The sequence below is a fragment of the Heteronotia binoei genome, chromosome 3 (genome assembly GCF_032191835.1).
Source record: "Heteronotia binoei isolate CCM8104 ecotype False Entrance Well chromosome 3, APGP_CSIRO_Hbin_v1, whole genome shotgun sequence".
NCBI classification, from domain to species: Eukaryota; Metazoa; Chordata; class Lepidosauria; order Squamata; family Gekkonidae; genus Heteronotia; species Heteronotia binoei.
Window position 1 is genome coordinate 161,397,285 of NC_083225.1, and position 27,880 is coordinate 161,425,164.

Below are 27,880 nucleotides of genomic sequence, written 5' to 3' on the forward strand. Positions count from 1 at the left end.
CGATAGGGATATCTTGTCAAGCGATTGTTTCATTTTACTTCATTAATACCCCACCCTTCTCCTCAGAGGGAAACCAGAGCAACTTACATCCTCCTCTCCTCCATTTTATCCTCTCAACAACCCCATGAGATGGGTTCGGCTAAGAGAGTGTGACCAGGCCATGATCGCCCAGCAAACTGCCATGGCAGAGTGATTATTCGAATCTGGATCTCCAAGATCACACTCCGACACTGTAACTACTACACCATGCTGGTTCCTACAGTGCCTTTGAGCAACTTGGTTGTCTAACCAGCAAATGAGAGAACCTTACAAACTTATGAACATTTGTCTGGGAATAAGCCCCATTGAATAAACCTGAGAACAAACCTGCATAGGATGGCACTGACTTCTCATAAACAGTGTCCAAGATCAGGATGAAGATATAGACTATGTAAAATTCAGCCCAAATTATTAATATATTTGTACCCCTATAATGGAAAGAGCCCCGTGGCGCAGAGTGGAAAAGCTGCAGTACTGCAGTCCTAAGCTCTGTTCACGACCTGAGTTCGATCCCCGTGGAAGCTGGGTTCAGGTAGCCAGCTCAAGGTTGACTCAGCCTTCCATCCTTCCAAGGTTGGTAAAATTAGTTGCCAGCTTGCTGGGGGGGGAAGTGTAGATGACTGGGGAAGGCAATGGCAAACCACCCCGTAAAAAGTCTGCCATGAAAACGTTGTGAAAGCAACGTCACCCCAGAGTCGGAAAAGACTGGTGCTTGCACAGGGGACTACCTTTACCTTTTTACCCCTATACTATGTATGCAGTAATTCAGAACACCATGTTGCATATTTTAATTATTAAATGGAATTAGCTCTGGACAAGTTGTGTTTTGCTAAAGTGACTTCATTGGTCATTTGACACCCAATACTAGATTTATGAATCATGTTAAATCTGTGTATAAAAATGTAAAACAAAATTAACAATTTTGAATCTAAAGTCCTCATCTCCCAGAAAGAGTTAAAAAACAGCTGCTTGCTGTACCTGAACCGGATATTTAATAACTTTTCATTGGTAAGAAACTGTAAGCCATTCCCCCAAACCCTGTCTAACTTAGGAGAAAGGTTCTAGACACATGTTCAGTCATACAAGTTTAATATTAACTCACTGAAAACAATTACACACACACCAGATAACCATGTCTAAAGCCTGTAAATGTCAACGGACAGCTCCACAGAGCAAAAGAATGACAAATGTCAATTACCAGAAGTAAAGAAAGCATTTAGAACTCTACAATACAACTCTATCAGAATAGCAATTCAAATTCAAGTGGCAACTTCCTATACTATTTTATAATTCCACCTTTAATTAGTAAAGCTTAATTTTCAGAATCATCATTCTTCACCATATAGCTGCACACCAGAGAAAAAGCAATACACAGCAGGTGTTGTCCTTATTAGATGATGGTTCACTTCATGTCAGTTGACCAATCAGGTGCACAACAATGGGAGCCAAATTCACACACTGATCTAAACGATGACTGAAATTCAAAGTTGTACAAAACTCTTAATAAGGTCAAATAGAGGGTGCCTTCATTCACTTCAATGCTGGGGGATATTCTATGCTCACAAAATAGTGGGCTAGATCCCACAATTTCTCCTGATGTAAAGGGCCAATTTCTGTTGATTTCCCTTCCCCATGGAAGACCTCTGACTCCCTCCTTAGGCTGTCCCTTGGGGCATTTGGGGCTGTGGTGGGAGGCAATAAAGCTGTCTTCCATTGACAAAATTTTTTTTTCAGTCAGCAGAAATGTTCAGCAGGACCCAAGCTAACGCGCTTGGTCAGGACAAATGCCTCCTTGGTTTATAAATGAGGGCAGTATAAATAAAAAAAAAAAATTAAAGCAAATTAATTTGTAACTCTGGCACTTATGCCATCCATTCTGAGGTGATACTTTCCCTCGATCATTTATATGAAGGTGAAGAAGTGTTTCCAGCTTTCCTTGCCCATGGAACAGAAACCCTTTAAAATCAAAGAGGGTTTAGGAAGCGTTTAAAAAGACAATGCAAAGGTTTTTCATGTACACACAATGCATATTTATCTATGTTAATCAAAGGGTGATGTTTCTAACAGTGCCATTCTAATCAGAGTGAGATTCTCCTAAGTCTCTTGACTTCTAATGACTTAGGCATTGTCAAAACTTGTGCTAAACACAGATTACAACCATCAGAGGAGAGTTTAATTAGGGAGGGAGAAAAACAGTAAAGAACTATGCAATCTTTTTTTTTTTTACATGACAATTTCAGGTGGACATCTCCACCATTCTGTGTTTAATGACATTCCTGCCTTAACACAGCACATATTCTTCATCACTTGCTGGACTGCTTTTCATACTTCTCCTGTGTGTGCTGATTCCTGTTCCGATGTCTCGGAGGTGAACGGCTGACTCTCCTCCTAGCCCGAAAGCTAGGCGTGTAAGGGTGCAATCTGTGTCTCTTTGGTTTCATTTCTTCCCTGCTCAGGCTTGGTTTGGATTCCTTTTCATCTTCCTCAGGCTTCTGTCCCTGCTCTGGCTCTTTCGTGGACTGTAACGTGTTCTTAATAGTATTGATAAGAAATCTTTTGTTTGTGCTGGCTAGAGGGCACTTCATCCTGTACAGATAGAAAACACACACATGAATACCTGAGAACTCTAAAAGTAGTGGACACCAGCATCAATTTAAGCAACTCAACTTTGCTGGCTTTTGGCTTTCCTTGTATGCCACCTAGTGTAAACTTGGAGTAAAGAAAGAATCAAGATGTGCCAAAATTAACATGTGTCTAACACTTTAAAGGCTAACAATGTTTTACTCCAGCATAAGGTTTCATAGGAGCATACTCCTGCAGATGCAATGTGCTTCTTTTTTTACAGGGGCTACCTATCTTAAACCTGAACTAAATAGCCCAGGCTAGCCCGATCTTGTCAGATCTCAGAAGCTAACCAGAATTGTTATTAGATGTTATTAGGTTATTAGATGGCAGACCACCAAAGAATACCAGGGTTGTGATGTGGAGGCAGGCAATGGCAGACAGCCTCTGAATGTCTCTTGCCTTGAGAATCCTACATGGCCGCCATAAGTCAGCTGTGATTTGACAGCACTTTCCACCACCACCAGCTAGCTTAGCATAAGTAGTTAATGGCCACTATATTTTTATTGATAGATTTGAATCTTATGTAACTAAATTTCTGACCCCTTTAAGCCTGTGTTTTTCCTACATAAGATGACTGTGATGACCCATACATTGCATCTGAACAAGAGGGCTGCAGTTATGCCAGAATACAATTTTACTGTCATGGTGCCACAAGTCACAAGCTTGCCTCAAAGGACTCACCGTGCAATCCTAAGGATACTTGTCTGCAAGTAAGCCTCACTAAATAAACCTACGTAAGCTTGTTCTCATGTCAAGGTGTGGGTCTTTTATCAAAGGCTTTAAAACAAAGACCAAATAGCCAGGTTTCTATATTAAAAGAAAACAGTTATTGATGACTACACAAAAACCTGCCATCACATCCAAAGAATAATTTGAGCACATTAAGGAACCACGGAGTTGGTTCTTTGTGGGTGATGCTTCAAACTCCAGTAATTTTAAAAAAGGATCAAAAGACTGGGCTTTCAAATAATATATATTGGTATTGGTGCACCCTTACATGTTATGTTATGTTGAACCTTACTGCACATTACACGTGTGATGTTAAACCTGTGCATTCTGATTGTAAACTGAAGAAAAGTTCTGTACAATTGTTGGTTTAATGGAAGTAAATGTATGATGTGTAGCCAGGAGGCACTGCCGGACTCATGGAAGAACCCCAACAAACAATGATGTCCCCATGTTTTTACCTGAACCAAAGATCCTGCAAAAACAGGACAGGTGAGAACACTCTCTGCTTGGGCCAAAAGCCTGCTAACGCTAGTTCCAATCTCCTTCCTCCCCACCCTTTGAAGGAATGTCAGAAACAATGAGTTCTACCAGGTACTGTATCTGCATATCTACAGCTGGCTGGAAGCATAGTATAGGCAATCTCCTCATGTTAACCAAAATCCCTATCCAAACATCTTTTGTGTTACCCTATGCTAATGTGCAAAATCCACTGCACAAACCCCCATTCCTTCCTGCCTCTTTCTCCAGATGGTTGAGATAAAATTAATCTCAAACATTAAACTATATGGCTCTTCTAGACACCATTAGGAACTTTTTGTTTCAAACTGGGAATCAATTCAAAGCACCTAGGAAAACCTATCACCTGGCTCCATTCTCTGAACAAACAGACAACATTACACTTTTGTGTCCAGCACCCAGGATACATTCAAGTTACCCTCACCATGCAATGGGAATCCCATTAAACTATTGTTTAAACTATTTAACACACCCAGCCATAACTTCAGGATACATTTCAGGGTACAAATATACTCAGCTTTGCCCATGCTCAGTGTTTTGTGTGCTCTTGGATCCAACCAGACTCCTAAGATGCTGGTCATCTTGTCCCTCCCCTCATGGACATCTGTACATCTGCAAAGATAGTATCACCTCTGTAACCATTCCTCAAAGTTGCTATTTTCCTTCCTAACTATCCTAGTTCTTGATTGTGTGTATTTTAATTGCTTTAAGTGTGATTATATTCATACATATTTTTAAAGTAAACATTTTAAACTATTTTAAATCCTCAGTTTTCTTTCTGAAACTGGACTTCAGTATATACCTGGTGAGATATCGCTCCAAAATAGCTCTACTTATGGTGTACCTCTGCTAATCCCCCATAAAAAGAGGAGAACCCAGAAATTCTAAAGGAATCAAGTTGCACCTTTAAGACCAACCAATTTTTATTTAGAATGTAAGCTTTCGTGTGCTCTTAAGCACACTTCATCAGACGAGGAATCCAGTACAGCGAGCAAAGCCATACATAGCTGAGCAGAGCCATACATAGCTTATACCTTTGTTACATCGATGGCATCTTTATGGTCTGGACCCATGGTAAAGAAGCCCTGGACGCATTCCATCAGGCTTTCAATGACTTTCACCCTACCATCAACCTGACAATGAACCAGTCTATGCAAGTAATACATTTTCAGGACACCACTGTAAAACTAAACAATGAACGCATTGACACCACTTTATACCGGAAACCTACTGACCGACAAACATACCTGCATGCCTCCAGCTACCACCCCAAACACACCAAACGATCCATTGTATACAACCAGGCTCTACACCACAGCCGCATTTGCTCCCATCCTGCTGACAGAGATTCTCACCTGAGAGATCTACAACAAACCTTTTTGGAACTAAAGTACCCACCTGATGAAGTCAGGACACAGATCAACAAAGACAGAATGATACCCAGAGAAAACCTGTTACAAGACAGACCCAAAAGAGAAAATAACAGAATACCAGTAGTGGTCACACACAACTCTCAACTTAAAACAGTTCAATGTATCATCAACAACTTACAACCTCTTTTGGACAGTGACAGCTTTCTTTCAAAAGCACTGGGGGGTAAACCTTTTCTTGCACATAGACAGACCCCCAACCTCAAACAACTCCTCACCCACAACAATACAGCATCTCATCTGAGCATGGACACAAATACCAGAGCTTGCAATAAATCCAAGCGCCAACTTTGCTGCCACATACACCCAGATAACACAATAACTGGGCCTAACAACATTAACTATACCCTCTCAGGCTCATTCACTTGTTCATCTTCGAACATTATATATGCCATTAAATGCCAACAATGCCTTCCATTCTCTACCTAGGGCAAACAGAACAAAGCCTACGCCAAAGGATAAATGGACATAAATCTGACATTAGGAATCACAGAACTGAGAAATCTGTGGGAGAACACTTTAACCTTCCAAAGCATTCAATGGGTGACCTCAAGGTAGCTGTTTTACTGCAAAGGAACTTCAAGAACAGAATGGAGAGAGAAATTGCTGAATTACAAATTATTATGAAACTTGGAACAAACACCTCCCCAGGACTGAACAGGGATATTGGTTTTTTATCTCATTACAGATGCTAAATCCACTTTCAGTGAATATAGCTATACATCCACAGTATTCCAATGTGTTTCTCTTTTAGAATTGTGTATCAGTATAATTATTTGTATTGACATACTCAAAATAGGCATATTGGCTGTATATCTCATTACATATGCTTTACCCATTTTCACTATATTTTATTGTATTCCTTTTTCCTATGGCAAACTAGAATTATGTTTACATGTTAAAAAGTAAATTAGGTGGAGAAGAACATCACTTTCTCTTTTAGCTGTATTGACACACTCAAACAGGGACTTTGGTTGCTTATCCCATTACATATATTGAACCCATCACCCATTTTAATTGACAGACAATCTCACATTTTGACATACTACTGTTTTGTTACTTTCGCATGCTCATGCTACTCTGATCAAAGGTTTGCTCATTTTGTTAATTTTTTTTTTATATAGTTTTTTATTAAGCAAGCAAGCAAACAAACAAATAATAAAAAGAAACAAATACATCCAAAACAACAATAAGCGAAAAGATAATAAAACACAACAAAACACAACAAAACACAATAGAACACAATAGGGAATACACAACAATACAATTGAAAAGAAAAACCACTACAACTACAAACTCATTCACACTAAGGAATGGAGAGGATCAATAAACTTCTGTTACTCCAAATCAACACCTTTACTTTTTACCCACTTATATATGGGATTCCATTCCTCCTGGCATTTTTGCACATTGCCATCTCTTAATCTTATGGACATTAAATCAGATTCTGCGGCATCTAAGTTTGGTAATGAATTCCTCTCTGTTGGGGATTTTATTGGTCTTCCAATACTTAGCATAAAGTATTCTGGCAACAGTAACTATGCATAGTAATAGTTTTAGTTTTGTCGTAGGAAAGTTTTGTCTACAAATATTCAAGAGGTATAGTTCTGGTACATGACTAATTTTTATTTTCAAGATTTTTTGTGCCCAAATATTGACTTGGGCCCAGTATTTTCTGGCATCTTCACATTGCCACCAAATATGAAACAAGGATCCTTTAATTTCTCGACACTTCCAACATTTGTTTGAATATGTGGGATATATTAATTTTATTGCATACTGCTGTTTTGTTGCTTTCGCATGCTCACGGTACTCAGATCAACGGTTTGCTCAATTTGTAAATTTTACTATTCTGTCATTGTACCATTTTATATCCTAAACCACTGTCTACCAGATAATTTTACTTCACTGTCATTGGTTCTTAAATCTGTACCATGTTTCATTCTGGGCCACTGCCTACCAGCTATGTATGGCTTTGCTCACTGTACTGGATTCCTCGTCTGATGAGGTCTGCTTAAGAGCACACGAAAGCTTACATTCTAAATAAAAATTGGTTGGTCTTAAAGGTGCCACTTGACTCCTGCTTTGTTCAACTGCTTCAGACCAACACAGCTGCCCGCTTGGATCCAGCAATTCTAGTAACAGGTGAATAGGGAATATCATACTGAGTTAACAAATAGACACTGCATTAGTGAATATTGAACAGAGGTGTTTATTATGATATGCTGATCACATCCAAAAATGCAGAGCTGAATGATGGATGTTTGGTCCTTTAGCAAGTGTACAGATAAACAGTTCCACTGAGATCAAAGGGGATCATTTCCCAAAAAACATAAATAGGATTGCAGGCCGTGACTGATGAGGGAAAAAAAGATTGGAAACCAAAGCTATTGCATTGTAATATTCAGAATTCCTTTCATATACTGAATATACAGAGCCAGTATATTATGATGGTTAAGATGCTGCTAGACCAGGCTCTGGGAGACCCAGGTTCAAATCCCATCCTTTCAGAAACTTGCTAAGTGACCTTAGGCCATTCATACACTCTCAACATATCCTACTTGACAAGGTTGTTGAGAGGATAAAATGAGGATACGAAAAATCTATGCATCTCTCCCCAAGGTCTTTTGCAAAAGGGGGGGATAAAAATATATTCAACAGGGACCTTGTTCAGTTCCGCAGGGCCAGTAAGACGACCCTCTTCCGGTTAGCCTACACCTAGCTAAGATGAGAACTCAATGTAGCTTGCCAGACGTCTGTTTTATATGTAACTGGAATGTTTATTGGTTTTAAGGTTTTAACTGTTTTAAATATTTAATTGCCTATATATTTAAAAGTGTTTAATTTTATGTTGACCAATTTTTGGAAGCCGCCCTGAGCCACTTGTGGGAAGGGCGGGATATAAATCCTAAATAAAATAAATAAATAAATAAAAAGTATCATCTGCATGAACCAAATGATTAAAAGTAGTTTCAGAGGTATGCATATTCAAGCAATAAAAGAAGAATTCACCTCTGAAGAGATGCAAACTTGCGGTCTCCATTAGGAACAAGTGTTCCAAACTGTGCTAGACTTGACTGACAAAACTATTTTGAAATGGCAAGATTAAGATTAGGCATAGGCACGAACCAAACCACAAATTGTGATTCTTGCATGAATCAGGCCGCCCTGAGACACTTCGGTGAGAAGGGCGGGATATAAGTCCAAATATAAATAAATAAATAAATAAATAAATAGATTCATGGTTTGTTCCAAACTGGTCTGGACCTTGGTGCTTCATTTGGTTTGTTTTTGCAGTTCATTTTCCCAGGCCACCTGGCACTGATTCAATCAATTCCAAGCAACTCTAGGGTGGACTTCTGGGAGCCCTAGAAATACCCATAGCAGCTTGACTGGCAGCTCCAGGAGCTAATCACAGAGCTCCCATTCTGCAGCGTGAAGAGTTGTTGTGAGAACTGAAGCTGAGCTTTCCCGGGGCACCTGCTTTGGGGACATTCCAAATCCAATCTTTGCCAAATTTGGGGTGTGAGTGGGGGAAGCCTGCTGAAGACTCCCAGTGAGTTTTACACCTCCCAAACCAAATGAACCCATGAGAGAGAAAGCAACAGAGGTCAGAAATCAAATCAATCATGAAATGAACCACCATTTCCCCCAGTTTGTCCCCATCCTTAATTAAGACATTCCTGACAGTGTACAATACCAAGTACTCAAGTTTTGGGAACAGTTACATAGACTATTTTCTTTGCAGCTGTTATCACACACTGCAGTAGTATCAGTTTCAGAAGTATAATAGTGTGTCTTCTAGCATTGTTGACATGAATGGGTCAATGTGCCTACGACTAGTTTGAGATCTAAAAAGACAATGGATTGAGTATGTTAGAAAATACATCTTACATACTCAAAAGTGGTAACCGAGCTCTGAAGTCCTGGAATACTCTCCACTCATCTTCTTGTATGATAGGCTGGTAGTTAGCACTGCAGGATATAATTCAGTTGTTGTACAAGCATGAATCTATTCTTGGGATGCTGAATTTCTGTCCAAGAAAACCAAGAGCTAGAAAGAATCACAAGACTTTGACCTCCATCTAGTTGATGCCGTCAGATTTCTTTTGGGGCACCGAAGAAATATTTCAGGTTTTAGTCACTTACTGTGAAATCCTGTACAGAGTTACTCCAGCCTAAGCCACCTGAAATTAATAGAATTAGACTGCAGTAACTTTGCAGAGGGTTATGCGGCCATTTGCTGAAGATCTCAGAGACTTCTATTATTCCACCGAACGTGTATGAGACAGATTGTATAGGTCATTTTATGGAGAGAATAGGCTTGTAATATTTCTGCACTGTGTAGTTTTGTAATCTGGTTTTTACAATGTTTATGGTATGTCACATTTTGTACTTTTCTCTTTTACACTGTTTTCCAGTTTTGTTACCCAATCTTATTACCTTGTTTATTAGCTGACTTGTGCTGATTGCACTGCTTTTAGATTTTGAGTCATGGGAAAAAAGCAGTCTAGAAGTAAAGCAAATAAACATTTCCCCCAGAGATCTTTTGTTTTTATAGACAATAAACGTGGCTATCTCACTGCTGACTCTAGGCATTCATAAATAGTACTGGTCCAAATCTGAATACTTCATGGACTTACTTCTCTCCATTGTGAGAACTGAAAATATCAGTCACCAACCCTTAAGAAGGCTAATCCCTTTATCTGATGACAAAAAGCTTCCTTATGAGGTTTGGAGAGAGTTCTGTCAGACCTTTCTGACAGTCCAGGTATACAATGCTGAGTGGAAGGCTGCTGTTATGCTAAACAATAATACCATTAATCAACGTATGTAAAAACAAGCAAATTTAGCACTGGGGGTTGCTGGTTAGAACTTAGAAGGATCACAATCTCTCAACTCAGCCTGAACAGAGATTTCTTTGACTTACAGGGTCAAGCAGAACTCACCCAGCATCTCCATCTGTATCCACTCCAGGATTCCTGCATCTTGTAATATTCCCTACTCTCATTATATGCAGGGTGCTGGGCAGGTCTACTGGACTCGAGGTAAACTGAGAGTACCCTCAGAAAGGTAGTCCAGAGTCCTTGGAAGGTGTGTATTGCAGGGGAAGATCAGAGGTGGTGGGCAAGTTGTCTTTCCAAAAAAAACTGTCTACCACTACAAAGCTTCTCATTGAGCAATTAAGCAAGCTGATGCACAACTGCAGGTTTCAAACATACCCTGGAACTAGCTCGTGCAGACGTGTGTTGGCTGGCACAGCAAAATGGGAGTTTTCATCATGACTGATCATGCAATAATTTGAATATGAAAAATATTGTTCAGTACAAGCTATAAAATGCAATCATACAATCACAGAAAATGAACCAATTGCAAAGCAGACATTATTTAAAAGATTCAGTTCTGATCGACGGTATTAAACGATGCCAGCGAGGGGCTGGTTTTAAAAATGGAGAACATGTAAAAAGATGAGTTGTCAAAAATTATTGCCTCTGCTTCTTCTATTTCCCTGAAGACACAGTCTAAAATTGTTCTAAAATGTTCTGAAATGGTTCTAAAATGTTCTGAAACTGGTCCAGTATACAATACAACTCTATGCACAGTTAGATCCCTTGAAATCCACTCAAGTCAATTTTCTTAGAATAGCCCAACAGAGCAATTGTGAAAAGTTCACTTTCATTTATTTCAACTGAACTTCTGTACAAGCACACTTAACTGGTAGCCATAACAGCAAAAAAGTTATTGTTTACTTTGTTTAAAGTGTGAGAACTATTTATATGGGGTCAAGTGGGGTGTGGAGAGCAACAAATTTTAAGAACAACTTACCAGCCCATAGGCCCCATAGTTTCTGCTCTGGTTTTTCCACGTTTGGCTTCTTTTAGAAGTTCTTCCACTGCCTTCCTAAATATTAGAGCAAACAAAAAAAATTAAAGCTAGTGTTCCAGAACAGAAACAAAATTGTAAGCATCAGAGGCAAGTATTGTTAAGGACATTCCTGCCTTCCCAGCCCTTTTCCAGTCCAGTCTAAATGCTCTCAAATGCTCTTTCTGGGGGATAGGGGGCTCTCCGGAATAGCCTGCAATGGAAAGGAGAACTGAGGTTTTGATACAACTCCAGTATGTTTATGCACCCTCAATGTAGTATTGCAACTGTTAACAGCTTAAATAGGAGCCACAGTACAGGCACATAAGATAAAACTTAGTAAGTAAGTAAGTAAAATTTTATTTATATCCCGCCCTCCCCCGCCACGCAGGCTCAGGGCGGCTAACAACAGCAAAACAACAATACATTTAACAAAACATTAAATTAACCCCAAACCGATTAATACATTAGTTAAAACAGTTACTAAATCTAAAAACATTAAGTTAGATCTGACAGTAACTTTTTTCAGACCATTCTATCAATAGACTATTTATGGCAGAAAGTAGAAAACTATACTAGGATGGATGGATTTCTAGCAGCAATGAAAAGCATAATCAAACGTATTGGATTTTCAGTAATGGATGTCTATAGTGAATCATCCCAGGATTATATTCTTTCAAATTTCTATTAAGTTCCGCCCCATTACCTTTATTTAAATTCTGAAATCCAATATAAGCAATACTTTTATGTGATAAATACAGACAACAAATGATGATGCAGTTATACATGTTTCAATAATGTGTATCACAAGGACTGTAACATAATACAGGAGATACTGGCTTCTAATCATCTTCCTGTATAGTACCCTTAAAAAGAATTCTTTAGTAAATACTTGAGAAGAAAGAGAACACTTTATTTTTGCATCATTTTGGTGATGCCTTATCCACTCCTGTCATTGAATACAAAACTATGCCAAATGTTCTACTACTAAAGACTTCTCATGAAAATTTTTCTTTCATTCTAGTTACATAACTAATACTTACAATGTCATATATGCAAGATTAAATATCTTAAACTTGAGTGAATTCGTATGGATAACCCTCCTAAAGACACTCTGGCACCTTCTGTGTTAAAGTTTTTCTTTTCTCTCTAGTGATGTGTTGCCTGCAATGTGGTTATGTAGCAATTTCCAGAGATGTGGCATCACTGTGCAGTGCAGAAAGGAAAACACTTCATTTCACGTTACAGCATTTAAAAAATGTTTTGTGGAGAAATGGTACACTGGGAATTCTTTCTGTATCTGTACCTGCTTACATAAGCAGAAGTTCCCATGATGCAAAGCAGTACTAGACTAGAGACTTCCAGCTAAAGAGCCAGTTAGCTAATATCTGTGAAATTCAGCTTCTTGCTCCCTCTCACCAGTTTGATCTCCCTGGAAAAAAACCTCCTAGCCTCTCAATAGAGCAGGGGAAGCAGACCCATTCTGTCAACAGTCCATCTGTGAGATTATCTTACTTCAGCCATATTTTCAATTTGACCTTTACTCCATACTTCTGCAATTCCTGAATTCCATCCTTCTCCATATTCTGTCCTATGTTCTTGGGCCACCTTGATTTTTAGAACCTTTGCTATTGAACATCCTATTCCCATCATTCCTGGCAGTATTCTTCTCCTTCAGTGTCTTCCCACCAACAGCAAGTTTCTCCTGTTTATAGGCCTTATCCAGAACACTGGAGAAAATCTTACTAGCTTCTCTCCCCCCCTCCTTCTTTCCCAGAGACAGTCTTAAGAACCATTTGAACAAAGCAGGAATCAAGCGGCATCTTTAAGACCAACCAATTTTTATTCAGAACGTAAGCTTTCGTGTGCTCTCTTAAGCACACTTCATCAGACGAGGGGATCAGGTATCAAGGTGCCGCTTGATTCCTGCTTTGTTCTACTGCTTCAGACCAACACGGCTGCCCACTTGGATTTAAGAACCATTTGTTATTCTCCCAAGTCTCCTATTTCTCAGCCCACATTATTCTTCCCCTTCTTTCAGCACACATGGTGCTTCACAGCTGGTTAGCCTCTGCACCACCCGCAAGCTCTTTCCATTCCATGACCTCTGCCTGTTCACAGCTCCTCTGGTTCCAAGGCCCTGCACGAGATTTTTGCAAAGGGGGAAGGGCTTCCTTATTGGCCCTGATTCTAACTGTTGACCTTCATCCTGACCAGTTATATCTGTGAACATTCGCAACAACTAATTCAGTCCTTAAACCAAAGATAGGCCAGCGCTGTCCAGTTTATTTGCATAAACCTTCAGTTGCCAATGTATCAGTTACTCTGATTAGTGATGTTGCTGAAGTGCAGCTTAGGAATTTAGATGGCTTCTAAGTGCTTGCTTCCAATCCAAGAAAGACAACAGGAATGTTGCAATGCCTCAGTCTTACCTGAGGGCTGAAATAAATCCATGTTTATTGTTGTATATTATTTAGATCTTGCACTCAAGGAAGACTGCTCTATCATAATCTGTTGAGTTTTGGGTAGGAGAGACCCCCAGGTAAGGGGACTTCCAGGATCAACTGGAAAACCCATGAAAGCACCTCTGAATTCAGGTAAGAAAAAAAGAGTTATTTTCTTACTTGTTTCAATACAACTTGATTTGCTGAGCTCAATTCTGAATCAAGTACAGGGTGAAAGTGGTTCTGGAGAGTGTCCTTCATCTTGTGTGAGACCATAGCCTGCTGTTTCACCTTCAAAGCATTTTGTACTTCTCATGAGATTTTTGACTGATTTTATCCACTACATTTCTTATACTACCGATGAAACCCGTACCAAAAACCTCTCTCATACTGGGGGGGGGGGTAGGCATCTTTGCTTGCAGATGCTGGCACACCAACAACCAGAAGCATCCACATACTCCCACTTCCTGCATTCACTTGCTACTACCTCCAACCTGATGTGTGTGAATTCCCACTGCTGGGACTGACCAAAGTGTACTTCAGCTTTGGCCCAATGTGGATCAAGTACTCTAATGCACCAAAAGAAAGAAATCTGATCTTCTGTATCTATTAGTTCTGGTTTAATGTATGAGAATTCCTGTATGAGTATGCTTGGGGAAAGATCCATCATGGATTGATTTTCTCAGGTTTACCTCTTCTAATGATCCAACTAGAAGTGATCTGTTGTGCAATGGAAAGCCCTGGTGGTATATCAGTCCCCTCCCATCTTGTAGCCTTTCCAACTGAAGAGGAGGGAACTTCCTTCCTTCTCAGTTTGTCCAGGTAAGCTGCAGGTAACTTCCCTTCTCTGGCACTGCTACCAAGGAATAGGAATGGAATAGAAAATGCCATCTTTCTTAAACACAGTTGTGCACACAGTGCTCCTAAGTTACACTCTTCCAAAACCATTAACTTCAAGGGACTTGAATTCTAGGCTTGGACAGCAAATCTCTTCTTTCTCCCACCCACTTTAAACAGCTTAAATCTAATTTTTTTCCAAGATCATAATTATTCCTTTCCTTCCCCTGTAAGAAATTCTGTGGAACAGGGCTGAAATAATTTTTTAAAAAACATGCAAGTATGCTAAAAGGACATCATTATCTTTTCTCATTTAACAGAGAGCCAAAGGACCACCTTACCATAGAATGTGTGTATGATACCTCCAATCCCCATTTTTAACCCCTGATTGAGAAGTCAAAAAGTTCTCATTACCTTCTTTAGGAACATTATGGGTATTACTGGTGACAGAATGGCAACTTTTAATAAAAGGAAGATCTCTTTGAACAGCTAGCTCCCACTCTCTTGTCACTACTGACATGACAGCAGTATTAATAAGATATTAAGTAGCGATTACTAATCTTTCAAGGACAGCTAGGCCAACCAAAGATCTCCCTGCTTTATATAATTCAAGATGGGTAGCTATGTTAGTCTGCAGTGCTAAAGAGCCAGTATAAGTATAGACTAGGATGTTCACTCTCCCACCGAAGCCTGCTAAGTGATCTCTCATCAGTCACACATGCACACAGTCTAACCTACCTCACAGGGCTGTTGCAACAGGATAGATGGAAGAGACTATAAATGAAGTGAACAAACAAAAATAGGGGCTCACTGCCAATTACTAACATTTACTCCAGCATAATTTATTATCACAAAAGATTATGCTGGAATAAATAATGATAGTCTTCAAAGTGCTAGGGTTGCCAGCCTCCAGGTGGTAGCTGGAGATCTCCCACTACTACAACTGACCTCCAGGCAACAGAGACCAGTTCAGCAGGGGAAAATGGCTGCTTTGGAAGGTGGACTGGTTTTATACCCCGCTGGAGTATCTCCCTTTCCCAAGCCCCGCCCTCCTCAGGCTCCACCCCCAAAATCTCGAGGCATTTCCCAAATCCGGAGCTGGAGACCCTACATCTTAATCTTAACAAAACCGGTGCCACAGGGGCCAAGAACTTATTCCTAACACAGTTTGATACGTGCCTTCCCCTCCGCCTGCCCGCCACAAAATGAGACGTTAAGCATAGAAACCGCCCGTTAAGCACAGAAACCACTTTTCTCACTGCTCCGCCTCCCCCAGAGACCGGGCTCCCAAGGGCAGGACTTCGGGAGCTCTCCGAGGGCCTAGAGGAGCCCTCCCACTTCGTCTTGTGCAGCTCCGCCCTATGTCGCCTCCCGCGCTCAGGCACTCCCGTCCCGGGTGCAGCTTCCACCTTGCCGCCTCACCTCTCCAGCTCCGAATCCTCCGCCATGGCGGGCAGCGGCCGCTCGCCTCCTCTCAAGCGCCAGCGTCGTCGTCCATCATCTCTCCAGCCTCGCAGCCAAAACAGGAAGGAGGAAAAAGAAGGCGGCCCGCGAAGCGTCAACGAGCACGCCTACCACTCGCAAGGACCCCGAGCGGGTGGAGCCTCCTCGCCGAGGCAAAGACGAGCACCGCCTTCCTCCGTTCTGTTGGGACCTGGCGGTGTCTTCAGACGTTACGGAACTCACGGGGGGGAAAGGGAGAACTGTCAGTGAAGATGGGAAGGGTCAGCTTGCCGGTGCGTTCCCGCAGTTTCACTCGGAAGTGGTTATGAGACTCAGCCCCCCGAAAGACAGCGAGCACTTCTGAGTGTCTTCTTCTTTTAAGATAATTCTAGTTTCTCACAACTGTCAAAATGGTTAGCAACCCCCCCCCCAAAAAAAAACGAAACAGGCCCTGCAACATAGAGTTGTATAGATGGAAAAACTCCGCCAGTAAGTTTCTCTTGCCAGTTTATACATTCTGTAGAAGCAAATGACAATGCTTTCCTGGATTGCCTTCCAAGTTGCAGGTGTGGAGGTGTATTTGACAACTGGTTTTTTCCTAATGCTCTGGCACGCAGACCAGTACGGTCTGGGCTGGCTGGCTCCCTGTCTAAAACTTGCCTTGCAGGATCCATCCAGTCCCAACACTTTCCAGCAATAACTGGCCAGATGCATCCCGGCAAAAAAGGCGAACCCTCCTACCCCTCCCGTTTGTTTTCAGTACATGGGCTTGTTTTATAATGCAAACCCTGAAAAGATTTATGCCCTTCCAAGCATATTGACTTCAACAGGTTTAGAAGGGCGCAACTCTGCTTAGGACTGCGCTGAAAGGCGTTCGTACTCTGGGGCCTTAACGGATTTTGGTTTTGCCCGTCTGAAGAAGCTTAGTGTACTGAGTTAGGCCTTCGGTGCCATGTACTCTAGCAGCAGAGCGCGATGCAATGAGGGTGAGTGCCGGCCTTTCGCATTAAAGGAGAGTGCAGCAGAGCGTCAGACCTGCGTGTCCAACACCTGCCCTTTCCCAGCAAAAGGCAACCCTCTTTCATACGACTCCAGCTTTGCGCATCTGCTCCATTCATTCCCTTGCACGTCCCGTTACGCACAGCCCCCTTTCCTTTCCCCTCCCCCGGGCAGAGCGCTTTCCATCGGAATCAGGCGAGTGGCAGGGACAACCCTGGAGAAAGCCGGGACTCCAGTGGCCCGCTCAGCCGGATCCCGCCCCGGCCAGCCTCCCATAGGTGGCAGCGCTTCCTCCAGCGGCGCTGAGGCGGTCTTTGAATGGCTGGGAGCCGCCGTCACTGGAGCCACCGTGGCTGCCCCCGGGGAGGAGGAGGAGGAGCCCGAGCGCAAGCCAGGGAGACGCGCTTGTGAAGTCCTGCCTGGAGTTTGCCTCTTTCCAGGAGCTCCACGGCGGCGGAGAGAGAAGGAGGAGCCAGCAGCCCTTTGCTACGGGCTGCGGCACGGTGGAGAGGGACGGAGCCAGCGAGCGGCGTTACCGCCCCCCGTCGCCCTTTGCATCTCTGCTCGCCGTCCTTTGGAGCGCGATGCAATGAGGAGGGCGCTTCTGCCCACCGAGGGTGAGTAACTTCAGTGGGCAGCCGCCTGCTGTATAGACCTGGCCAGCTGCAACCTTGAGGTGCCTCTTGGCTGCCTTCTGTCCCTTTCTTTTCGGGGATCTGTCTGTCTCTTGCTCCGTCACCCTTGCAGAGACAGTAGCTTGTTTCGGAACAGATCCATGCCTCTCACGCCCGCCCCCCTCGGCAAGGCACTGCGGTTCCAACGGATTCCTTGCCGGGTGGATTTTGTTGTTGTTGATCTGGCAGCCCCTTTGCCTCTCTGCAGTGGTTGCTGCCCTATGCCGGCCTCTAGCCCGTGGCCACTGAGCTTGGGCGCTCATCTCTTTCCCAAGGTTCTGGATGGCGCCTCCAGCCACAGCTTTTTCAGGTAGACTGGCCATGGCTACCTCTGGCCCCCCTCTTTCTTCAGACGTTTCCGTTCCCAGACGCCAGGTTCATGTAACACACCACAAACAGTTTAGCAGATTCCCCCCTCCCCTTCAAAGAAGCTGATGCCGATTGATTTCTGTTGGTGGGGGTGAATGAGTCTTTTCCCCTCCCCTCCGGTTAAGTGTGCGTATGAGGGATCAAACTACTTAATCTTCAGCGAGGGAGTGGAGAAGTGGTTAGAAGGTAATGAAGTGGTTAGGAGGTAATGATTCCTTTCTGCAAGTCATTCTTCTAGATTCGTTTCATTAGATGGTTTGAAATTGGTACTGCTATTGATTAAAAAAAACAATGGAAGTATTGTGGAGAGGTCCTCCTTTGACCATTTTGTGATTCAGAACTCTCCAAACTGAATCTTTTAATACTTAGGATGACCTCCATAGTGCCAGATTTTACTCACCAACGTGCTTAGTGCAATGCATGAGGTGGGTCTTAGCACAGCTGGTCACTGGGGCCCAAATGCTCCCAGTCAGTTTTTATGCTGGTGATGATGGGTTTGGAGATGGAGGCTGCTACAGTCTCCTCCGCTAGTAGCAGTATTGATTTGTGGTGCTAGGCTAATGGGACATCCTTTATTTTTCTGCTGATATGTGGCTATTTTGGCTCCATGTGTTATCATCATTAAGGCAAATCTTCTGCTGTGTTAACAGGCCTCTGTAGATTTGATCTCTGCTAGATGTGAATTGGAAGTGAGAATCAATGCTAGCCTTAATTCTGTTTTTGCTAACTGAGTGTTTGCGAGAGTTGGATGCAAAGAAGCTCCGTGGAGAGAGTTTGGGAAACTCTTGCTTTTCAGCCCTTCTGTGGGATGTGAGGGGGGAGGGGAGAGAGAGTTCAACCATTTAAGAAATGCAGATGAGTCTGTTGCCTTTTTAAAAAGGTGGATATTTAGACACTGCAGGTTTATTGAAGTAACACCAAAAAACTCCACAGAAGTGAGATCCTTGGCCCACTGTTTACACTGAATCAGCACCAAAATGATGTGTTGTTTCAGGCCACAGATTGGATAAAGGCTAACATGCTGAGCTGTATGAGAGTGCTGGATTATATTAAATGTATGTGGAACTTGGAATTAATCTCTCACATGGTTTGCAGGAGCAGAGCCTATGATAAAAGAAACACAAGCTTTTAGTGGCCCTATATTATCATGTCACAATCAAAACACTGAAAAGAACCCTAAGGCTACAAAGATGGGGTGGAAACAGCTATGGTCACCTTGACTGATGGCCTCCATTGGGAGAGCAACTGAGGAAGTATGTTCCTGTTGATTCTCCGACCTAGACCCCTCAGTGATGTTTAATACCATCAAACATGTTATCCTTTTGGGAAGGCTAACTGGGTTGGGACCCTGTGCTTTGATGGTTTTACTCTTACCTAACTGACCAATTACAGAAGAAGGTTCTGGGTAACTGCTGTTCAGCCCTGTGGCCTTTTCCTAAAACGTTCCACAGGGATCCATATTGTCCCCAGTGTTGTTTCACATCCACGTGAAATCACAAGGAGAAATTTGAAGTGTGTTGTCACCAGTATCTGGATGACATCCAGCTCTGTTTCTCTGTAACACCTGGGTTGGGAGGGTCTGTGGACATCCTTAGTAGATGGTATAGAGTTGGATGAGGGCCAATAAAGTGAACTTTAATCCAGACAAGACTGAGGGGCTTTTGGTCAGTGACAAAGCTATTAGAGTGCTGAGGAGTCACCTTGTCCTGGAACGGGATTGATCTCACCTGGAAGGAACAGGTTTGTTGGTACTGGGTGTGGGTCTGCAGATGGATGCTCAGGTCTCCTCTGTGGCACATTGTGCTTTTTATCAGCTCTGGATGATACACCAGCCATTCCTCGAAAAGTGTGATCTGGCCATGGTGATCCATGCTCTGATTACATCCAGATTAGGTTACTGGAATTCACTGTATGTGGGGCTTACCTCTGAAAATTGGAACAAAACTTCACCTGGCTCAAAATGTGGCTGCCAGGGTACTGCCAGGTATCATATCACTCAGCTACTGAGAGATCAGCACTGCCAGTTTGTTTCCAGGCACAATTCAAAGTGCTGGTTCTTACCTTAAGGCTAGAAATTGCTTGGGGACAGGGTACCTGAAGGATCATCATCTTCCATACTATTCAACCCACCAGTTAAGATTGGTGTCTCAAGCCCTGTTTCTGAACCCCTGCCTTGAATGGTGAAGTGGGTGGTGACTAGAGACAGGGCATTTTCTGTGATGGCACCTCACCTGCGGAATGTCCTTCCTACTGTCTGTGTTATTCTTTTTTAGGGTCTGGGCAAAAAGAATTCTGTGTATGCAAGCTTTTAATTAAGGGGTTGATGTTTTACCTCCATGCTAATAGTGTGTTCCCCAGAAGGCCTCCTTATAAATTCTCTAAACAAAAGAAGAAATAAGATAAACCTTATTTCAACATGGATCCTTGATGTACTGTAGACTCCAGTCCACTGTGTGCCAGTGACAGAGAGCAGAACAAAGGTTAACTACAAAAGATTCCTTGAAGCAACCAATGTTCCCTCTCTACGAGATCTTACAGGAGGGTGACCTTTTGAATTGCAGTGATCCAGAGTTAAAAGATATGTATCTCATTCTTATGTTCTTTTTTGTATGTCTGTTCTAGGAAGATTATTATCTCCTGTGTCATCAAACCACCTGTTCTGTGTCAGACCATTGGTCGGTGTTGTAGCCAAACCCTGACTAGCTTTTAGGACTAGCTAGAGAAGTCTTCAGCTTGGGACTTTCTGCAATGCAAAACATGTGCTGTGCCACTAAGCCAATGCTCCTTCTAAGACGTGAAGTCCCGTGAGCAAAAATTCTACTTTGTGAGCTACTGATATTAAAGTTGTGGGCAAGCAATTTGGCTACTGCATACATTAATTTGCTCTGGGGCCATAGTGAAACAAAAATGTGTGAGCTGGAAGCTACAAAACTGTGAGCTAGACTCACATTAACTCAGCTTAGAGGGATCACTAAGCAGTGCCCTTCCCTAGAATTTGTAAAGCAAACTAGAGTTACTTCCCTCCTCAGGTTTATCCCCCTCTAACAGGAAGAACCCACATTCTTTTAACCTTTACCTATACAATAGGTTCTTCATGGCAGATACTCTTTATTTTCACTTTGTGTTTATTTGAATCCATACTTCCTGAATATACACACAAGCAGACTTGCACACAGTGTTCCCAAAGATGCTGTGTGCAGTGGTATTAAATTCTTTAGAACTGCCAAAAATGTCCTCCCTGATGCATCCAGGAATTGTAATTTATCTGCTATGAAGGTGCATCACGTCCCTTTTTGTGATTGATCAAGATCTCCAGACATCTTTCTCCTTACGTCCTTTCTGTTTATGAGTGACTCTTTCTCTGTGCATTTAAATCAATTAGAAGTTATTTTGCTTCCTAAGGTCATCTCTTTTGTCCTGCATGAGATTCAACTCTTCTCCATCTTACCTGTTAGATTTCATCCGCACACTGAGGACACAAGTGAAGAAGCTAAATAGAAAAGGATTCCTGAGAAACTTGTGAATCCTGTTTTCTCTACACCAAATTCTCATGTGGATGGGCTTGGAAGGGAGTAATTCTGTTGGGGGTTGCACTGCTAAGGTGCTTTTCATTCCTTATCTCCTTGATTGCATGCAAAAAACAAACAAGCAAACACATATTTCCAAACAGATTCTTAGCCATGCAGAAAAAGATTGATTTACAGTTCCATTCCAGCCTTTCTGTGCTTTGCAATGCAGGTAACCTAGGTTAAAAGTCTGCCTTTCTGAATGCAAGAATTGTCATGCACATCAGCTAATGGCCCATTTTAACTTGCTGCTCTATTGTCTTACCTTCTTGTTAATCTCTGACAGCTGGCAAGCAGAGGTATGCTGCCTGTGAAAAAGAAGCTTGTGCTGTTAGCTTTTCAGTAGCCACTGAATCCATGTGCTCACTGTTTAAAGTCCTTTACCTGAATGGGCCAGGCTAGTCCAGTCTTGTCTGATCTGGGAAGCTAAGCAGGGTCGGTCCTGGATTAGCACTTGGGTGGGAGACCACAGAGGAAGTCCAGGGTTGCTAAGCAGTGGCAGGCCACAGCAAACTACCTTTGTTTCTTAACTTGAAAATTCATAAGTAATCTGTGGCTTAACAGCACTTCCCACCAGGCAAGTTGCAATGGGACAGTGAGTTCCGCAGGCTTTATACAAAGAAGTGCCCTCATTTTGTCATGAGTCCTGTAATTCTGGGTGGCTCTGTTTTGAGACCCCACAAGAAAAAGTGATGCTTATAAACTTCACTTATACCCTATTTATCTTGTTTCCTTGCTTTCTTCCCTCTCACCTGCTTTCTAATCATGTTTAGCATTTAATGGTTAACTTAGGGATATTTGCAGAGAAGATTCACCATGTGAATTCACCATGTTAGGGTTGCTAACTCTGGGTTAGGAAGTTCCTAAAGATTTGGGGATGGACAGAGTTTGCAGAGGGGAGGTCCCTCAGTGGCAGGGCTTTTTTTTTTTAGCAGGAATGCAGTTCTAGCCTGACATCAGGGGTGTGGTCTAATATGCAAATGAGTTCCTGCCAGGCTTTTTTCTGCCAAAAAGCCCTGTGTGAAACAATAGTGACATCAGGGGGTGTGGCCCAATATGCAAATGAGTTCCTGCTGGGCTTTTTCTAACACCCCCCCCCCAAAAGCCCTGCTCAGTGGTGTATAATAATGCCATAAAGTCCACCCTCCAAAAGAACCATTTCCTCCAGGGGAACTGAACTTTATAGTCTGGTGATCAGTTGTAACTCCTGGAGATCTCCAAGCCCCACCTGAAGGTTGGCAAACCTAGTATAGCTGCCTGTAGCTCAGTTCTCCGCTGAAACCTTCCTGTCACCTCCCCAGCCCACTACTGAGTTTATTTGGAGTTCCACTCAAGGAAAACCAGGGTCAACCTGGTGAGGACAGGGGAGGGGGGCTGCATAGATGTAAAGAGGGCGAAGTGGCCCCTCCTGTCTGCCAGTTCTCCTCTGCGGGTGCCCTTCTCCAAGTCTTTGCATTACTGTTGCACAAAAAGCAGAGGTTTGGGTGCTGGATATTTGTCATAACCTGTAGCTCCTCCTTGAAAGAAGAAACAGGCAGCACTCCTCCCCTTGAATCCAAAGGAGCAGACTTTTGTTATCTTATCGCCATTGAAAACACAGTGGTCACCTGTCCTCATTAGACACTCTGAAGATGGTTATTAAGCCTAAATTGCCTGTTTGCAGCCAGAAACATGTTTCTGGCCGATGTTTTGTGTGCAGAAGACTCAAATACAGAGGCATATTTTTCCTCCTTTCTTTCTGCAGTGTGCAGCTCTGTTCCCCTTGATGTAGTGCTATAAAAGGGCACCAACATGTGAAAAGGAATTGAATTACTAAGTGTGTGGGTGGAAGAAAGAACAGCTGCATGTAAGCCCCTGTTACAGGAGCTAGATTCAGGTTGGGTGGTGTACAGCCTTCCTGCCGAAGGCAAGCAGAACTGCATAGAAACTTTCCCTTGGGTGCATCAAACAGTCCGTTTCTTGGGAACTTAATTGTGTTTTGGAAGTAACTCTTGACTGATAAATTGACAGTCTCCTTTTTCTTCTGGCGTCTTTCCTCCCCCCACCCCCATCACCACATCAAGGATTCCCATTTTTCTTTTTTTTAGTACATTACCGTTCATAGAGAATAGCAGGAAATATCTTCTTATTTCAATGCTTCCCCCTTCTGACTTCCCATTTTTTTCCTTGTTGCTAATATACCCTCAGGGTTATTTGGTTGTTTAGTGCAAAAACAATTCACTATTAAGTACTTATGAGCTTTATTTAATTCCTTTTTAAAATTACATTATATTATGGATTTAGTTTTGTGTCTTTGGTACAGAATATAAAAAATTATTATGGATTAGCCTGAAGTTATGTTTGACAGCCTGTCTGCAAAAATGGGTTCTGACAGAACTATGGAAACACGGGGAACTTTTTTGTTCATGGGGAGGGTCCTAACTTGTCTTTCCATCTCATTAAATGTGGCCAATGTAAATTCTGTTCCTCTTCCCAGTTCTTTTTTGACTTATTGGTGTTTTATACTTCCTAAGCATACAATCAGACAAAAGATCAAGGAGGCTTAGGAAGTCAACATCAGCTGTTTTGAGCTGGTGTCCCAGTAAAGATGCCAGTGCTATATGCTGCTTTGATTTTGCAGTTCACAATTCCCCCCCCAGTAGAAATACAGTGTATAAGCTATGTAGGAGTCTTGGAACACAGGCATGACACAGTGCGTTACTCATAATTGACACTGGCTCATAATTTGCAAACAACTTACCCTTATATCATCACTAAGAATGCCTGATTATAAATGGTTGGAGGAATGTGGCTCCAAAATCCATTCCAAATGGATTTCTTTATGCTTACTAGTGGAATCCGTACTCGTGCATGTTGAAATTCCCTCCTTCCTATCACTAGCAGCCTTCAAGCAGTGACTGGACAAACATTTGTCAGGGATGCTTTGAGCAGGGGGTTGGACTAGATGACGTGTATGGACCCTTCCAACTATATATAGTTCTCAAGGCGGCTTCCAAAATTTGTAAAAAACAAACAAACCTGCAATAAATTTGTTGTGTGCATACACATACAGAGACACAGTGTCCTCTCCCCAGGGCCGGTGGTAGGCTTTCTGGCGCCCAAGGCAAATCACCCACTAGTGCCCCCTCTCCCCCCGTTATTAAAAAATATAGGGAAATTGAAGAGTGCCAAACTTGAAACTTTTCACATTTTTAATTTACTGATTTTTAATTTTTTTTTTAAAAAAAAATATGTGATGTTATCAAAAAAATTGTGAGAATAAGTATGTGCTGGCCATGTCAGGAAGAAGGGTGGCAGGATAGGATGAGGTGGGAGGCCAAATCACACATTGGGGAGAGCGGGGGTGGCTTGGCTTTGTTGAGGGGAGCTTGGTGATGGGAGAGGACAAGGTGACAGCGGTCAGGAGCCAGAGTCATGCGTCAGGGAGGGGGCGCCCAGTGGTGCCCCTTAGGCCAGCTGGCGCCCTAGGCGATGGCCTACTTTGCCAACTCCCACACACCGGCCCTGCCTCTCCCTAGTGTTCAAGAAGTGCCTGCTACAGCTGCTCTAGCAGTTGCTTCTTCTTGAAAGTGTGATAGCCATGGGTCAACATTATTCCCCTTGGCAAAGAGGTTTCCAAGGCAGGCTGTGGCTTTCCTCCTTCCCTCTGATGGATTTAACAAGTGGCATTCGGAAGATGGAAGAAAGGTTTGTTTGTTTGTTTGTTTTTAGCTGGAGATAGCTTTTCTCTCTGCGGCCTCAGTGGGGATGTTCTTCACTGGGAGGAAGGAGGGCCCTGACCTGGATTCAGCATGTGAACCTTGAAGTGAGTTCTTAATATCTCACAGAAGAAATCCCAAGAGGAGGGAATTTAATTGGTGTTAGAAAATTCTCTTAACAGTATCCTAGCTCAGGGTTCAACAATCTTTTTAAATCAGAGCCAAACGATGCCAGAATTTAGAGCAAGAGACCCCCCACAAAAGCCCATTTGCATTCCTGAAAATACTCCTCAACTTTAGACAACTGACACATTGATTAATAACCATAAAGTTTCTGCAGCCCAAACACTAGAGGTTGTAAGTCCTTTGCTTTGACTCAGATTCTCAGTTATATATAAGTTGAATGCCCCAATTGGATTGCCTTGATGTTGCCATTCAGTGTCCAGCTCAAACACCTTGTTGAGTGTTGCTGTTTGTGCTGCAGGTTTCTGCCTTTCCTTTTAGTTGTGGGTGTTAGGGAATTCTGTTTGAAATTCTATTTCTTTATCTCAAACAGTGTGATGGATCACTGGATCAAATAATCATTGAGAGGCATTTAACATGAAAGCAAAAATATATTTATTACTACAGGGAAAGGGTACTGGGAGATGAAATAACAAACACTATAGAACTATATGCTTACACTAGAAGATTATGTGCTTAATGGAGGACCACTTCCTCCTCCTTCTTGAATTCTCTACCTGAACAAAGGAAGTCACCTGACTAACTGACCAAACAAACAAAACAGGTTTTCCCCGCTTCTGGATCTTGATTGACTGCAGTATCTTCTTCCTAGGTCATGCAGACAATAGGGAATCAGGCAGAGTGTTAACCCTATAATGACTGGAACTTTAGAACATTGCAAAGGACATACAGAACAGATACATATTTCCAACAGCGGGTACCAGTGCTGTATACCAGGGGCGCTGTGTGGAAACAAACCCCAAGATGCATCTCTCTTGAATTTTACAAGCACAACCAGGGTGGAGGTGGGGAAGGAAAAAAAGATTTGCTATAAATAGAAATATGACAAATATAGAAATATAATAAGTGTGGGATCTAAATATTTGAATATTATCATGATGTCAGTTAAATCGCAGGTTTTAAACTTCCTTAAATTGAAATGATGAATTGTCTATTGCACAGTCTAGCTATACTGGGGTTAGCCTGCCTCAGATTAGGCACAGTCACAGGGCATGCCCGAACCAGATAGCCTCTGCTGTTTCTCCATATTTAAGAACACAGGAAGAGCCCTGCTGTATCAGAAGTGGCCTATGTAGTCCAGCATCCTTCTGTTTTACACAGTAGCCAACCAGTTACTCTGGAGGGCCAACAACAGAGCATAGAGGCCAAGGTCTTCCTTTGATATTGCCTCCTGTCACTGGTGCTGTGTCTCCTGAGATGCAGTCTCAAACATAGGAGGCTTCTATGTAGAAGTGCCCATAGATTAGAATTTTCTTATACTTCCTCTTACCAATTTACATTTGTTTGTTTATCAAAACTATTTCTGCCCTGTCTTTCCCATTTGAGGGAAAGGCGGACTAAAAATCAAATAAATTAAATCAAATCAAATATTTCAACTGTTGTTTCCAAACACAGGTAGGAGATCATTGCCAATTTCAGGTTGGAAGGTACCTAGAGATTTTGAGGGTGGAGCTTGGGAAGGGCAGGGTTTGGGGAGAGGGCCTCAGCAGGGTATAATGCCATGAAGTCCACCTTCCAGAGCAGCCATTTCTCCAGTGGAACTGATCTCTGTAACCTGGAGACCAGCTGTAATTCTGGGAAATCTCCAGCCACTGACCGGAGACTGGCAGCCCTATCTGGAAAAGTAGCCATGTTAGTCAGCAGCAGGACCTCAAAGACTAGTATGTTTATGGGGAAGCCAGAGTCCACCTCCTCACCACTGAAATTAATGGCTTTGTGTATTGTGATCTCAACCATAGCAGAAGGTGGGAGCAGTGCAATGGATGTGGAATGACCAGCAAATCATCTTGGGAGTTCTGGGAAGCTATGTAGCCTGCTTCATTACTGGAACCTGCAGCAGTTTATGAGCCATCATGGCCTTAGGTTCCATTAGGACTAATCTGTAACCTGATATGGAGGGCAGAGTCCTCCAGACTGGTGTGGAAACTAGAGTCAGCATAGCAACCGTTTGCTTGGATATTTAAAGCTCTCTCTGAATTCGATTTGCAGCAGTTTAGGAAGAAATAATTGATGTTCATGGCTCTTGAGTCCTTTATTAAATGGCTGGTATTTGTTGTATATAAATTATCACCCCTTGTAAATTTGAAAATTAAATCATTTCAAATGCCATTAATTATATGCTGTAAATGCTAGGTCACAATATAAAATGGAATAGTAATGTTTTAATGTGTGCTGGTTTTGGACGCAGTCTTGCAAGTGCTCATGTAATTAGCACCAAATAGGAACATTTCCGTAAGAGGTAAGCTGTTGCATACAGTCAAATGTCTGTATAAATGTTTCAGAATTAAGCATCTATGGTCAGAGTTTGTTTGCTTTATTACCTAGTGTGTGTCATTAAGATGTGAAGTAGTTTTGTCTGGCTTCATCCAAATTATTCTGCTGGAACCATTCCAACCTCCTTTATTC

The 27,880-nt window shown here is 42.4% G+C and overlaps 2 protein-coding genes across 3 annotated transcripts in view; one reads left to right on the forward strand and one right to left on the reverse strand.

Annotated features, from left to right (window-relative positions):
- Positions 1-1,111: 1,111 nt before the first annotated feature.
- On the reverse strand, positions 1,112-16,123 carry POLR1D (RNA polymerase I and III subunit D). The gene is made up of 3 exons (XM_060234758.1): positions 15,905-16,123; positions 11,166-11,240; positions 1,112-2,625 (listed from the first exon to the last, which is right to left on the reverse strand). The coding sequence occupies exons 1-3, from the start codon at positions 15,928-15,930 to the stop codon at positions 2,343-2,345; spliced, it is 384 nt and encodes a 127-aa protein (XP_060090741.1). The 5' UTR covers positions 15,931-16,123; the 3' UTR covers positions 1,112-2,342.
- A 1,145-nt stretch (positions 16,124-17,268) lies between these two features.
- LNX2 (ligand of numb-protein X 2) overlaps positions 17,269-27,880 on the forward strand; it is a 98,548-nt gene continuing 87,936 nt past the window's right edge. Inside the window, exon 1 of one of the 2 annotated variants that reach the window (XM_060234755.1) lies at positions 17,269-17,541. The gene's annotated coding sequence lies outside the window, so the exon portion shown is untranslated. The remainder of the gene's footprint in view (positions 17,542-27,880) is intronic. The other variant, XM_060234754.1, reaches the window with a different exon arrangement.